The sequence below is a fragment of the Solanum lycopersicum genome, chromosome 1, assembly GCF_036512215.1.
Source record: "Solanum lycopersicum chromosome 1, SLM_r2.1".
Taxonomy (NCBI): Eukaryota; Viridiplantae; Streptophyta; class Magnoliopsida; order Solanales; family Solanaceae; genus Solanum; species Solanum lycopersicum.
In genome coordinates, this window is record NC_090800.1 from 72,908,311 (window position 1) to 72,925,162 (window position 16,852).

The 16,852-nt window shown below is 27.7% G+C and overlaps 1 protein-coding gene across 1 annotated transcript; it reads left to right on the top strand.

Annotated features, from left to right (window-relative positions):
* The first annotated feature begins 11,471 nt into the window (after positions 1-11,471).
* On the top strand, positions 11,472-16,376 carry nhx3 ((Sodium/potassium)/proton exchanger 3). The gene is made up of 15 exons (NM_001247326.2): positions 11,472-11,679; positions 11,925-12,151; positions 12,267-12,385; positions 13,084-13,181; positions 13,290-13,349; positions 13,443-13,489; positions 13,604-13,798; positions 13,915-13,961; positions 14,228-14,294; positions 14,426-14,526; positions 14,636-14,737; positions 14,842-14,980; positions 15,064-15,126; positions 15,243-15,326; positions 15,656-16,376. The coding sequence occupies exons 2-15, from the start codon at positions 11,978-11,980 to the stop codon at positions 15,971-15,973; spliced, it is 1,614 nt and encodes a 537-aa protein (NP_001234255.2). The 5' UTR covers positions 11,472-11,679; positions 11,925-11,977; the 3' UTR covers positions 15,974-16,376.
* The last annotated feature ends 476 nt before the right edge of the window (positions 16,377-16,852 follow it).

Sequence of the window (16,852 nt, forward strand, 5' to 3'; positions counted from 1 at the left end):
TATTTGAGTCATTAGTGACCAATCAAATACTACATTATCCGTCAACTATTATTAAAAGTTTCGCTATTAGTGACCAATCAAATACTAAATTACCCGTCAACTATTATTAAAAGTTTCGCTAACACCTAAATTAAAATAATGTTAGTGCACCCGAAATCTTCAAATCCTGCTTTTGCATCTGGTCCTGACTACCTCTCCATGTCATTTTCATCATTCTAATAAGAACATTGAAAACATGTTGACCTCATATATATGTGAATATGACTTAGGAAAACTTTTAGAGTACAACTACAAATTAGTTTTAAGCTAATTTAATGTTTGGATTTGTTGGAAGATCAGACATGGGCCAAGTGAGTCACAACTCATGACAAGCACTATTTGTCACATTGATTAAATTTATAACCAAATATTGACCAACTAAACTTTTGAATGTCTTGTTGGATTAAGCCAAAAATAAACACTAATCATAATTATGCTTGTAGTCATGTTCCAAAAATGCAAACATACGTGACACAGCCACTAAAATATGTCATTTAAACAAATTAATTAACTTCTGCTTCATACATTATTAGTGGATATCATCATGATGAATTTACCAACCACTAATGGGTACGATTCATAGTTTACATTTTTCTCTATCTTTAATTAAAAAGATATTAAATTCAAATTTTCCAAAATATTTTTATTTCTCTATTATGGAGTTTTTGTATAGAAGTTCCAAAACCTATGGAAAATGATAACAGCTATTTTTGAAAATTTTAAAATATTCTAGAATTTTATTTGTTAAATTTGGACTCTATGATTAGGGCTGGTTCTAAGCCTCAAAAAAATAAAAAATAAAACATATTTTAGGCTCTCTAATTGGGGCTTCCCCCTTTTTAAAGCAATAATAGAGTTTATTGTAGATTTTTGTGAAAAATAATATTTTGTATTTCCTTATCTCGATTTGTTTCTTTTTACTTTGTTTCAAAATAATATTTGATTCTTTTATTCTGGTCAACTTTTTGAATTTTAAATTTTTATATTACATGTTTAATTCTATAAGATTAAACCATAAGATTCAAAAACCTTAAACTTCATCATGTCAAATTATAAATAAAGAAACTACTAAAAATAACTTTGCATCTAAAAGATATACTGTAACTCGAGAGAAAAATTAGAAGAATAGACTATAAATATATAATAAAAAAAAGTTGTTAGCATTATTTTAAATGTTTAAAGCTAATTTAATTCATTTTGACTTCAAATCACTAGTGTGCTTTAGTCACTTGACTCAATCATACATATATCCATGATATTGACAAGTATTTTTTAAAGACAAGATCGAAAAGGATCGAATAAAATTTTTATTCTATATGTGTTATCCCTCGTACTAAACTCTATATAATATAAAATATAAATTAACTTTGTCGAAAATTTTCGAATATCAATTATATAATAATAAAAAAAAAATGATGATGATGAAATGGCAAATAAAAGTAAAAGTAATATAGCATTCGTGCAGTAAGAGTGGGAAACCATATGAAATGGGCGTGCTCCATCCACCTTTCTATCATAACCAAAAGCTGACATATACTTTTCAAAACTGATTTCTAAAGGCCATTTATTTAACACTATAGACGTATTAATATTAATATAAATATGCTTTTTAATTTTGTTTAATTTTATAGTATTTTTTGTTTTTTTTTAATTTTTAATATATATAAGTAGATATTTAAATTATCATGCAGAATGTTGTGTAAGATGTTTTTAGTTATTTGATCAACTTTATACGAATTGAAGTGTCCAGTTGCGCACACCTAAAAGTTAAAAAGCATAAATATGAGTTAACACAAAATTAAAAAACATATTTACGTATTATGTTTACTATATAACATGTAATAGTATTTTTCTACTTATTTATATCCTAGTACTTGAGGAGTAAATTTCTAATTTTTAACTCATGTGTTAATTTAGGAGTGTCCATGATTTTACTAAAAATTGATTTAAATTAAAAAACTGACTTTTATTTAATTTGATGTTATAAAAACCTAATATATATATATATATATATAACAAGTAAATTAATAAATATATATTATATTTAATTTGATTTGATTTTAATACTTTAAAACTAATTAATTTGATTTGATTTTGACTCATAACCTACCCAAAGTCCTAAACAAATCCATATATACCCTACCCTAGGGTGTACAAAACTGAACCGAAAATCAAACGAAATCGCAAATCAAGTTAAATTGAAAAAAATCCGACTAGTGGTTTGGTTTGACTTGGTTTGGTGTTGGAAAAAAATCTCGACTATATTTGGATTGGTTTGGTTTCAACTAAAAAAAGCCAATCCGAGACCATACCTACCCGACATTATACATATAATTTTAAATTTTTATTTTTTACGTAAAAATACCTATTTTGATATAATTTTTAAATATCTCTTGTTTTTTCCCATAGTTTTTATCTTTTAATATATTTATTTCATGTTTGGAAATTAGAATTCTTAATGATCTAACAAAAATTATAGTTTATAATACATGTTGGTAATTATAATAAAAGTGTAAATAAAAATCAAATTAATATTAATGCAAAAAGGAAATCAAATCAACATGACAATAATATTGAATATTTGTTTTTTAGTTTTACATAGATTTAGACAATTAAAATACATGATCTAATTTTACTTTCTTTTAATTTTTAGTCATGTAATTAATACTTGCTAAACTTATTTTAGCATGATTTATTATTTTAAATTATGATTAATTTCATTATGACTTCTTAATTTGCAATATTTTTTACGCGATTTATTATTATTATTTTGTTGGATATTTTAGTGTCATTAATCCTATCATATGTTTTGTTATTTTCTTGAGAAATAATTTAGATAGTTACATTTTGGTAAGACTAAAGAAATATTTGATGTACAAGTAAATTGTATGTTTGTATGAATACTTTACCAAAAAAATCTGAAAATCCAAAAAACCCAAAAAAAAAAATCCAAAGTTGAAAAATCCGAGTTTTATTGATTTGATTTGGTTTATAAATTCAAAAACCCGACACAAATAATTTGATTTGATATTTAAAAAACCCAAATCAACCCGATCATGTACACCCCTACCCTACTCTATTTTGTTATATTTGAACCAAAGCTATCAAATTTACTTTATTAGTTTGTACATTCCATTAATATGAACTTTCTCTTTTCATTTTAAGCTCATTTTTTTTAGTTCGTTCAAAAGAAAATGTCATTTCATTGTAATTAAAAGCAATTTAATTTTAAATTTTTTGTATTTTTTATTAAATAAATCATAACTATATAAATATCTAAAAATTGTTTTAGATCATAATTACAAATCTTTTTTTCCTTAAAATATCATATCGAATAAATAAATATCATATAAAATAAGATGAAAGTAAATATTTTTCTCAATTTATCACGTCATTAAGTTTACCAACACAACATATAATACATGGATAGCAATTAATTCAAACCATGAAGTACGTGGGACGGTCTTGATTGACTGATTAATATTTCAAAACCAACCTAAATAAACAAGTAATAGATGAGGTTTGATTGATTATAGTCATAATATCAATATAAATCGTGATGTCAGATGTGATCAGATTCCTTCCTCCTTAATTAAAGGTTTCAAATTCAAATAAATATATATAAAGAAAAATTATTAATACTGTCACTCGCAAATAAACTCTATTATACGTGATTTAGATATAATGTAGACTTTAATACGAATTTTGAATCTCGAGTGGAGAAAAAATTATGGCCAAAATTTCAAATCTCAGATAATTCCATAATTCATATATCGTATCTGCAGATCCTTTTAAATATTATATTTCTAATTCTCTATGTTATCATCAAGTCTACGCCACGTATACTTTTCCATTTTTGAAGTTCAAAATGTTTGTCAAATGCTAGACTTTAGACAACATTATTGTAATACAATTATTACAACTATTAAAAACTATTTTAGAAATATTCAAACGCTTCCCCAAGTAAACCTCTCCGACTTGTATATATTATTTTATTTTCTATTTGAAATTTGATTTTTATATTAAAAGTCGATTATGAATCTATGGTCATGTAAAATTCATTTAAAGGGAAAGCATTTTTTAAGAATATTTTCTTTCTATATTTAAAGCTTGAATCTAAAATCTCTAATTAAGAATGAATTTTTTTTTTTATCTCACCATGATAAATTTTGTTGTTCATAATCGGCTATCACTCACCTTATTCGAATGGGTACGTTCTAAAAATATATTCCCTCCGTTTCAAAAAGATTGTCCTCATTTGACTTGAAACGGAGTTTAAGAAAAGAAAGAAGACTTTTTAATCTTATGGTTCTAATTTAAAATTATGTCAAATGTACCAAAATACCCTTTAATCATGTGGTCTTAAACATGCCATGTGGAAAATTAAAATTAAAGTGTTGCCAAAAAAGAAAAGGGGTCATTCTTTTTTAAACAAACTAAAAAGAAAATAGAGTCATTCGAATAGACTAAAAAAGAAATAGAGTCATTCTTTTTTAGACGGAGAGAGTTGTTAGAATTCGGGTCTTCTAACTTCAAGACATAATAAAATACCAAGAAAATGAACTTGAAAAAATGTAAGTCATAGCTTTAGGTTTCGAAAAATTCTACGTACTAAAACACCAAAAAAGATGAACTTGAAAAAAAAATGATATAATAATAACAATTGATTAAGCTTTAGGTCTTGAGAAATATACATAATAATATAATTAGGGTTTAGATTTTGTAACTTCAAGACCTAAAACACCGGATTATTAATGATATAAATTTGAAAAAATATACTTAATAATAGAATCAGGGTTTAATTGTTGAAAAACTAAACGTAATTAACATAAAATATTAATAAGACCTAGTTTACTAAGTACAATTTTTTGATTAATTTATTTATTAACAAACTTGCATGACATGCGTGCTAGATTTTATAATAACAAAAGACTGTTCTCATTATTTGACAAGTTCATATATAGTTATAATATTTAAAAGAATTAACTTATAATTATCGAATTAAGTAATCAACACAAAATATAATCAATGAATAAATTGTATTGTACATATAAAAAATATAGTATAACTTGTAAATCTAAACTATAAAGAAATAAAATTAATTGTTCTATAATATAGAGTCAAGTATCATGTTCCGTCACTTTATCAGTTAAATTTTTCATGAGACGATGCTATAAATATTGCCAATTTCTCTCTCTATTTATATATACCATTAAAAAATTTCACATTATTTCAATACTTTTTTTTTTCAATTACTATTTTTTCGTCCAATATTTAGATTCCAAACTCATGTTAACGTTTGATTTTTTGTAGAAAGGTGTTTAGGAGCTTAGATCAGCCAGTGATCAATTGCCCAATTTGCCCTTCTCTTTCAACTTCAATTTCTCTATTTACATGTAATATTTTTTCCGATATAATTTATTTCTTTTATTTTTTTATATGTTACTCCGTATTTACAAAATAATACTAAAAAGTGATTTAAAATATTAAAAATTAGGTTAATTTGTAAAATTTCACCCATACTTCATAATTGAGACTTATGGAGTGACATATATAACTTGAAACTCGTATTAAGAGTACTATGAATCACAATGATTTGGAACTTAAAATATTTGAAAAACATATTAAAATGTGATTAACTTTTAAAATTTTACACGTGTCACGTAAATTAAAACTAATGAAATAACATATAATATTTACAAATTACGTTATTAGTACTATAAACTACAACTTAAAGTACTTAAAATATACTAAAAAGCTAACCCTCGAAATTTACCATATGCCACATAAATTCAGAAAGGAGAAATAGTTCTCCACCTTAACTACAAAAACATATACTCTTATTTATTTTAAATTACGTATTTATGTTAAAAATTGTTCAACTCTAAAAAAAATTACATGTGCTACATATATTATTTGAAAAGTACGTTAAAAATATAATAAAATTAATCAACAACAAAAAATACTTAAAAATTAAATTTACTCTCCTAATTCTATGTGTCATATAAATTAAAACAAAATAATATATAATAGGCTCAAACTTGCCCGGACTTCTGTGTATATATATATATATATATATATATATATATATATATAGTTAAACAAAAAGAATAATCAAATTAAAATTTAGAATTACAAGTAATCAGATTTTTAATTAATCGCAATTTCTTAAATAAATAAATATATAAATAAATAAATAAATAGATTATACATCATCCAAATCGAAGACGGTGGGTGTTGTCGTAGTACGAGATTCCCACATGATTTATGAAAATGATTAACCATCTAGTTAAATATCAATAATATATTCTTATTTATTTTATTTAATCCTTATATAAAAAATATCAACTTTTATTTATTTTAGCAAATAAAGAAAGCTTATTATTTACTTACAAATTTTAATACTTTTCTTATTATCCTAATACATAGACTATCTACTTACAAATTTTAATAATTTTGTTCTTCTTATATATGGAGTATAACTTTATTGATTGAGCGAGACACGTGTGCAAAATATGTATGCTAAGTTAGTTATAATAAAAGCATGAAGATCTTATAAATAATGTTGATTGAATTCTTTTTCCTTCACTAAAATACTATATACTAATAATAGATAATATTATCATTTCTTAACTTATAATAAATTATGTTTACAATGTTTAAATTAAGGTACCATAAATATTACATGATAAAAAGTATTAAGGGAATTAAAAATTAAGAAGACCTAAAATATATGATAAAATAAAGTATTTTATGACTTAAGAAATTCAAAGATATATGATAAGAGAAAAATATATGGTAAGAGTAATTGAATGAAATTCTATTTAGATTTGTTTATTTGGCTAGCTAGTAATTAATTACTTTGAGCAATATGGATCGAGTGTAATTCAGGGCAACAATTACACTCACTAGATATGAACTGGTGATGTTAATTACATCACATGCATAAAATTATATCGCGTTTTGATATTCGATATTGATATTAAAATTCGATTATTTTAAATTTATATTGTGTATAATTTTATTCGGTAGAAGCGTTTTTTATCAAGAATTTTTCTATATTCAGGGTTTAAACTAAGAACCTCTAATCAAGGAAGGAACAGTCTCATCAACTAAGCTACATTATTTGATGATAGTATTATATTGTATCATCAATTATTTGAAGGTCACGCCCCATTTAGATTTCTATGCGATACTAATAAAGTATATTATTAGTTTTGTTTGTTTGTCAACTCTAGCCCCAATACCTTATAGAATGGATTCCTACTTCATATTTACTTAATATGAATATTTTCCCTTCCCATTCTATCAACGAATTCTCTATAATAATTCGTAAATCTAGATCGGCTAATTCTTCTCAAATAATTCCTTCTAGAATTTTTTCTTCCCCGCAGTTATCCTCTGCTTTCTTATGTTTGCCATTTTGAAACGATTAAGAAACACCAAAATAATGTCTAAACCCAATAATTTATAATAAAATAAAGATAAAGGATTATTGAATACAAATACAACTTTTGTCGAACAAGAGAATTGTGGTAATTAAGATAGGATAAGATATGATCGTCAAAACGACTAAAATCATAACAATGGAAATAAATTGATAAAACATCCCTAGAAACCAACCTACTTCTGCTACTTAGACTTATTAATGAAGTTATAGGATTTTGTATAGAATATAAAAAGAAAAATGATTCCATTTCTATCACTATTTCCGCAGCCCGTCAATTAGTTAACTATCGACATATTTTAGTTAATGGTCATATAGTAGATATACCGAGTTATCGCTGCAAATTTCGAGATATTATTACGATAAAGGATGAACAAAAATTCAAAGCTCTGATTCAAATTAAAGTAACTGAATTAAAGACTATTCGATTCAGTAAAGGAAACTGAATAAAATTCATAACTGTCTCAAAAACAATATTCCAAAGCTTTTATATGTTCACCATTACTTGTGTGGATAAGCGAAAGTTACACAACTTAATAAGTATATTGAGGTTACCAAACAAGCCCTTAGTATTCTCATAATTGATTCATCCAAACTAATATTTTTGACACTTGAATATAAACTTATATAAATTAAATTCACTAAAAATCTTAATAAAATTTAATTTGAACCTATAATTTTATAATAGTAAAAAAAATTGCCTGAGTTTTTAACGTGTTCTTTTTCCAAGTAAAATACACTGGATTTTATATTATTTGCCTCGTTTTTGGATTCTTCGCTAATTTTTTTACTATATAATACTACTAGGTCTTTTTCATTTTTCATGATATATTTTTCTTTTTAATCTGTTTTAAAAAATAAATAACTTTAAAGCTACATTTTATCTTAGAGAACTTATAATTATACAAACTTTTCTAAAAATTTCAAAATATATATATATATATATTTTTTTGTTTAACTTGATGATAAATGAAATAACATTATATAAATTAAAACTACGATATCCATATTTAGGTGGGGATTAGAACATTCTAACCCCAGATTTAAAGTAGAATAAAAATTGACTGGTCTGCAAAAAAGAGTTTTAACAGTTTAAGGTTTCATGTGAGTAAAAAGTATTATTTCTTGTGATGAGTGACACATTAAAAAATTTAAATTGTTGCTACCAAACAAAAAATAGGAAGATGCATCAACACCTATCTGTCTAAACAACTGGCAATGTGGACAATATTTTGTACTTTTGCATTAAATTAGCAAAAATTTTAAAACCATATAATAAACCTTTTAATTGATAAAACAATAAATATCTACAAAAGAATGTCGTGGTCCTGTTATAATATATCCAATCTCATGTCGATCTGATTATCATGTGAAATGAGAGAAGAGATTCTGCTTATATATACGTATATATTCACTTTTCGTAAGTTAATTTGATTAATTTTTTTAAAAAAATATCTGAATTTGATTAATAATCTCAAACTTTAGGCAACACCTGTTATCCTATAGTGTTTCTGAAAGATATATAAGGTTCCAACTAGATAAATAACTATTTATAATGTCCATGTGGACACTTATATATCGAAAAAATTTACGCGCATCGAATATTTACATCAAACTAATTTAATTTTCATTATTATGTGATTTCATGACGTAGTTAATTAATTAATGTTACATAAAATACACTATACATTTAAAAATGTATTGAATTGGTGTAAACACCCGATGCGAGTAAATTTTATCCATATATATCTTCAGAATACACTCTCAAATAATACAGAGGTATAGGTCTAGACTAGGACTCCCGTCTAAAGTTTGTGATTGTTACAACAATTTTGATCAAATTTTAAATATAATTAAAATAAATATAATATTTTAAAACTAAAAATCAAATATATAAGATAATATATGTAAAATATTATAAATGGTAAATTTTTTTATATTAATATAATAAGTGTATCACTTTTAAATATTGATCAAAAATCATATTGCTTAATTCTAGTGATACAAGTAAAGTATTTTGATAACTCAATTCTAACTTGTCTTCTTATTGTACAACCTATGGCCTATGTGATATTGTTTGGATAGCAAACATGTGAACATGTTCATGTATGACTATTTTTATGAAGCACATTTTTTATATATAAGTACAATTATTGAAAGATAGTTGTTTGTATTGATACAAATAAATAAACATGGAATCCTTTTATCGACGATAATGCCGTAGTTTTCATTACATATCATACACATTAATTAATCCAGATCAAAATTAAATATATTTAAATCGTGCATCAACAAAGATTAATAATTACTTTTTCTTTTGGTATTATAATAGTTGATCTTTTTATTGAAAATAGTTGTATCGTATTAGCTGATCATCATACTAAAAATAGTTGTCTTATATTAGTTGATCATCTCATGAAATTAAGAAAACATTATTTTTATTTATGTTATCCTAGTAATTAATTCTTGTTGAAAGTGTTTCATGTTTATTTGTAGAATTTCTTAAATGTTTTCCAAGAGGTGAATTAGTAAAGTTATTTTTTTTTTATGATTCTTAATAATATATAAAACAGAAAGCGATCAACTAAAATGGAATGAAGGAAGTAATTTGATGCAACATACTAATTTCATCTCCGAACTATTGACAATCTAAAAAAATATATTTCTACTTCTTTAGTTAAATTCACGTGACATAATAAGTAGGCTCAACTGTCAAACTCTCGTAGAAACATATAGTTTTTAATGAAAAATCGAAATCTAAATTTAACGAGAATTTAAAATTTATTTCTCTCGTATTAAAAGTTTGATTGTGTATTTAAGTTTGTCTATCAAATTATTTTTAATACTATAAATAAATTAAAAATAAAATTAATAATTTACGTTAAATTTTCAATAATTCTAAGTATGTTAAATGTTTTTAACTTGTAGTAAATAAAACAAAAAGAAGAAACGGGTAAAGGTGAAAAGTTGCATTAATAACCATAGCCTAAGATTCCAAAAGACACAATCATCGCAATGGTGGGTCCCATTCACCCTCTTCTTCTTCTTTCCCATTTAAATAATAGCCGTTTTCCCTTTATTTTAGTAACTCTAATTATTTTTGTATTGTTTTTTACTTACTATGTAATTAATTAATTAAGTAGTTCTTAGTACTAATTACCAACTAAACTGTCTTTGAACAAACTCTTCTCTTTTAATTACTTTTAAAACATACTCATCCGTCCACTTTTAATTATTCTGATTTTGTGTAATAGTTATGGAGTCAAATAATAAAATTTTAACTAATATTTTATGATATAATTTTTTATTATATTGATATGTAAAAAAATTGCAATTTGCAATATTTTTTTATATAGATTTTAAATATTTAAATTTTTTTATTTAAATAAAATTAGATATAATATAATTTAATTTTAAAAAATTAATCAAAATAACTTTCAAAAAGTATATCATGACAACTAATAGTGAGTTGAAGTAATATTTATATTAACGTAGAAAAAAAATAAAAAAATCCAAAACTATTCATTAGAAATTAAAATCATTAATTTATTCTTTAGATTTTGTGACCAAAATGAGAAATCACTCGCTCAATTTATTTCACCAACTTGCTTCTTAATATTCTCTTCCATACCTTTTTTTTTTATTTTCATCTATTTAATTATAACTTTCCATATTACAAATCATAAAATTATGGAATATTATGATATATTAACTATATATTTATTTAATTTTTTTAATATTTTCTATCAAATAAATTAAAACATAAGAAATACCATAGATACTACTTACTTAATAGAAAAATAATTAAAAAATTAATATGTTGATTAAAAGCTCAGATTAAGTGACCAAATAGAGACAAACGGTAAAAAATATAGACAGGTAGGATCCTATTTGATGAAATGAACGGCGCTGATTAGTATACAAAGATCAGCATTTCAATTTCCACACAAACTATAAATTAGCCCTTTAATTTCATTTCTCTTTAATCAATCATTTCTCTAGAACTTTCCTTTCACTTTGATTCTCAATTTTTAATTTTCAATTATTTCTTACTGAATTCTGCTTTTGTTCAAGTTTTGATGATTTGTGTTCAGTTTCGAGTAGTTTGAGTTATTTTGCTAAAAATCTTGAGATCTGATTGAATTTCCGGTGTTGTAAACTCAATTTGACGGGCAATTTTGATCGGAATATTGGTAAAGTTTTCGATAACTTCATTCAATTTATTTATTCATGATATAGGTTTGCTGTGATATACAAGCTAATTGAATGAAATGAAAGAAAGAATATTTACGAGTTTAATTTATATGGATAGTTATGATTCTGGATTTTGAGTATTTTACAAGTGCTGTAGCTGCATTTATGCGCTTATATATGTGTGTGGATTTTATTTGAGAAGTTTATGATCTGAGAATTGTGTGTTTTTGGTTTGTGGTTGTAGGAGTTTGTTTGAATTGGAAATAAGGTTTCCAAAGAGGAAACTTGTTCGAAAATATGGTGTTTGACTTTGGGACGCTGGTGGCAAGTTTGAACAGATTATCAACTTCTGATCATCAATCTGTTGTGTCGATTAACTTGTTTGTTGCATTAATCTGCGCGTGTATTATTATCGGTCATCTACTCGAGGAAAATAGATGGATGAATGAGTCCATTACTGCCCTTGTTATCGTGAGTTCGTTTGGTTGATACTATTACTATTTTGTGCTTTTTGTGATACATGATGAACTGATTTTTATTTTATTTTTTTGTATGTGGTTGTGGTTTTTGGCCTTTTTGATGACAGGGTCTTTGCACTGGAGTTGTCATTCTACTAATAAGTGGAGGAAAGAACTCACATATTTTAGTCTTCAGCGAAGATCTTTTCTTCATTTACCTTCTTCCGCCTATCATTTTTAATGCTGGGTAAGTTTTGCATTTTAAATCTGTATTTATCTTTCTGCAGAACAAAATGTTTAGTCTATAATGTTTCTGTAGCATTCTAGATTGCTGAAACTACCCAATGACTGCTTGCAAGTAATTGATGCGTTATCTAGAAAGCTTAGACCTTGATTTTCTGAAGGGAAGATATTTTTTTGGTCAATCTTGTTCTTAAGCTTTGTGCAATGCAAACTAAGCATGGTATATAAGTGGAGAAGGGAAGAGGGGTGAGTCCATTATCCCGATTTTTTAACGCCGCAGATGGTCATATTTCTCAATTCATTAAAGAAAGTATTACTTGTTCAAAGTAACAACTTAGAATCTGTTAATTGATGTTTAGACAAAAACAGATATATCGCTAGTCTTAAGTTGGTTAGCCCTTTACTCAAAAGTTTCATCAGAAAACCCCCAATATGATATTACTAATGTGTACTATATATAGCTTCTATGGTGAAATATTTCCCACTGCCAACCAAACTACGAAAATAGTATTTCTAGTCATACCAAACACTAATGCTCTTTCCTTTTACAATGTTGAAGTTCTCGTGGCCTTGTGAACTCATGACTTTTAACAAGGCAAGCTACTCGGTAGCATGTGATATTTGTTTGATTTGACTAGGGTTTAAATTGTTCAAAAGGATTGCAATGAGTTTAATTTTTATCCATCTTGTCATGTTCCTCAGGTTTCAGGTGAAAAAGAAATCATTTTTCCGCAATTTCAGCACTATCATGCTTTTTGGGGCAGTTGGCACCTTGATATCATTCATTATCATATCATTCGGTGAGTATTTCTACCCTTTTTGTTTTTGTTTCCCCGTATAGGAAGTTCCATAGCATTTATTATACTCATGATTAACCCATCAGTAATAATATCTATTTTCATGATCAGGTGCTACTAGCATTTTCAAGAAATGGAATATTGGGCACCTTGAAATTGGAGATTACCTTGGTACTTCCTGCTGTTTCCTCTGTGTTATTTATTTTCAAAACTGTGATTGATAACTTCTCTGCATGTTTCTCATCTATCTCTATTCTTTTCCAGCTATTGGAGCAATCTTCTCTGCAACAGATTCTGTTTGCACCTTACAAGTCAGTATAAGTCGTACTTATTTATTAAAAAAGCTACAAAGTTGTAGCATTTTAGGCTGGTTAGACTAGCTGCTCTCTTACTGATCAGGCATATTCTATTTGGAAAATATGTAGGTGCTTAGTCAGGATGAAACACCCTTACTATACAGTCTAGTTTTTGGGGAAGGTGTTGTGAATGATGCCACATCTGTAGTTCTGTTCAATGCTGTCCAGAACTTTGACTTATCTCATATCAACACAAGCAAAGCTCTGGAATTAGTTGGAAATTTTCTGTACTTGTTTGCGTCGAGCACCATCTTAGGGGTTGTTGTGAGTCTCTCTCTCTCCACACATGCTTTTGTGTCTTTATTTGCTTTTTTTGTGTGTGTGTGTGTGGGCGTTGCACCTGTGACACAAGACTGACATTTAGTATTTCCCTGGTGCAGGCTGGTCTACTGAGCGCCTATATAATTAAAAAACTCTACTTTGGAAGGTTCGTATATATTTACTTTCACAAATAAACGTCCTTTTGAATGCTGTTCTTAGGTTAGTTGCAACAGGCAAATATTTGGATATATATATATGAGTCCTGAAGCTGCTATATTGGTTTTTGTGCAAAAGACTAGTCAAGAAAATGAAAGCCGGTGTCTTCTTAGAATTTTTGTTGTCTTGAATTGCACAATTTTAAGCTTACATGATAGATAAGAAAGATGTCTTTTCATAAAGGATTTTGATTACTTACTTCATGATGATCTCCAGGCACTCTACTGACCGTGAGGTTGCTATAGTGATACTTATGGCTTACCTATCTTACATGCTTGCTGAAGTAAGTTTCTCGATTAAGTAGCTGGCTAACCTTTTTAACTTTCAAAATGAAAATTAATCACTTCCTTTTTGGAAATATATATCTTTCTATAAAGTTATTAAGCTGACAGTTTGAAACTATGTCGATTGCAGTTATTCTATTTAAGTGCAATCCTCACTGTGTTTTTCTCTGGGATCGTGATGTCTCACTACACCTGGCATAATGTGACTGAGAGCTCAAGAGTCACCACCAAGTATGTTTGTACAACTTTTGGAACACTATTGATGGAGTGTGTTCAATTGCTCCTATTTCTGCCCATAAGATGGTTTAATCCTGACATATCATCTTCATCTGTTTCTCAGGCACGCTTTTGCTACATTATCATTTATTGCTGAAATATTCATATTCCTTTATGTTGGTATGGATGCTTTGGACATTGAGAAGTGGAGATTTGTAAGCGACAGGTGAATTTCGATATCATTGAAGTTGATCATTTACTATTTTGATTATATGTAAGTGGAAAAAGACTCGCATGATTGATGGTTTTGTGTTTCAACTCTATTTGCAGCCCACAATTATCAGTTCAAGTTAGCTCCATACTGTTGGGTCTTGTTTTGGTTGGAAGGGCAGCATTTGTCTTCCCCCTGTCATTTTTGTCCAACTTGATGAAGAAGTCTCCGGAGGAGAGGATTAGCTTTAACCAGCAAGTATGTGCTAATAACCTGTTAGTAACTGTAAAAGTCCTTCAAATCATATGGCCTCTCGTTATATCCCTTTGTTGATATTGCAGATCATAATATGGTGGGCTGGACTTATGCGAGGTGCTGTTTCAGTGGCTCTTGCTTATAATCAGGTAAAATACTAGTATCTGATATAACTCTGGTATCAAATTTCATGGATTATTTTTGCACGTTGCATATAGTCTTTGAGAATTTTTTTTTGACTGATTCATTAATTTCATGCTTGCAGTTTACCAGGGGAGGCCATACTCAGTTACGTGCCAATGCCATAATGATCACAAGTACTATCACTGTTGTCCTTTTCAGCACAGGGGTAAGATATCTTAACTTTTTGTATACATTTAATAAACATACATTTAGTAGAGAAACATACAACAAAAAATGTGCTCCTTTATGCTCAAGGATTGACCATCTCAAATTTTTTATTCTTTTGGAAACTTCAATAAAAATGTTTTCAAACAAAGTTTTAAACCTGGCAGGCTAGCAATAATATTCCTCTAGCACTTGTCCGATACTTCTCAACTCGTGAAAGATTTAGAAACAACTTCCCAAAATTCATGTGTTTAAGTGGTTATGCATGTAGCGAAAAATCCTTGGAACCAAAGCCATTTAGTTGAGCCCTTCTGTTTTTGTCCTTCACAGGTATTCGGGTTGATGACAAAACCTTTAATCAGATTATTGCAACCCTCACCAAAACACTTGACCAGAATGATCTCTTCTGAACCGACGACCCCAAAATCCTTCATCGTGCCACTTCTTGAAAGTACACAAGACTCAGAAGCTGATCTGGGCCCAAATGTACCCCGTCCCCACAGTTTGCGTATGCTCCTATCAACACCATCTCACACTGTGCATCGTTACTGGAGAAAATTTGACAACGCATTCATGCGTCCCGTTTTCGGTGGACGAGGTTTTGTTCCTTTTGTTCCAGGATCACCAACGGAACCAAGTGGTCATTAATTGCATTGCTGGATATGCAGATTACAGAAAATCATTTGTGTCTTGGGAGAGGGGGGAGGGAAGATGGCAGTTTTTCGTTTTGAGGTTTTGTTTACTGTTAATAGCTTTTGGGTGTTGCTATGTGGTTAAAAAGGGGGTTTTCTGGTTTATAGGTATAATCATTTTTCAGCTGAGTGCTGGCTTTTGGTCATTGCTGACAATTTCTGTCTGAATTCCTTGATTTTCTTTTTTGGTTAGTAATTGATCAGAACACCAAATAGGTGTATATTCTGTTAAGGCATATGGGCTTAGCTGCATAAATTATCTTTGTAAAATCCATCTACAGGTTAGAGTTTGGTTCATTTATATGTAGAATTCACCTGGTTGTAACATTCTCATTGCTCAGTAAAGTTGCTTAGATACACATTCCTTGTCAACTCTATTAGAAATTTCTTGATAACTTAATTAATTTCGTGGATGAGTTTTTTCTTTAATTATATCCCTTCCTTATATCACCCCACTTAGCACTTAATTTCATTGTTGCGCGCATCTGATGCTGAATTTTAGATGGTTTGAGCTTGAGACTTTCGTCTCAAATTCCTTGCCGGCTAAAGCAAGCGTTTGCCTTTTGGGTCAAACTCATCGCACCAAGCTTGTCTAGTGCGGATTACTTTTCCTAGGTAGTTTGCGAGCTATTGCATAGGAGCGGGGGTTTTACCATGTGCGCATCCAAAGGATAGCGGCTGTGGGTTTCCCTTGTCATAAAAATAGAGTAGATTCGTTCAATTATTATAATTCAATGACTGAAACTAATGATGCAATTTGCAATATGATCACATGCAGAAATTCAAGAAAAAATTATGGTCTTCTTGAATGCTGTAATAGGTTAGTTATTATGAA

Bases quoted from the DNA above. Each gene is read 5' to 3' on its own strand.
- nhx3 (NM_001247326.2), top strand. From the start codon at position 11,978: ATGGTGTTTGACTTTGGGACGCTGGTGGCAAGTTTGAACAGATTATCA. The intron at 13,490-13,603 runs GTCAGTATAAGT...GAAAATATGTAG, and splicing joins ATTCTGTTTGCACCTTACAA to GTGCTTAGTCAGGATGAAAC. The intron at 13,962-14,227 runs GTTCGTATATAT...GATGATCTCCAG, and splicing joins AAAAAACTCTACTTTGGAAG to GCACTCTACTGACCGTGAGG.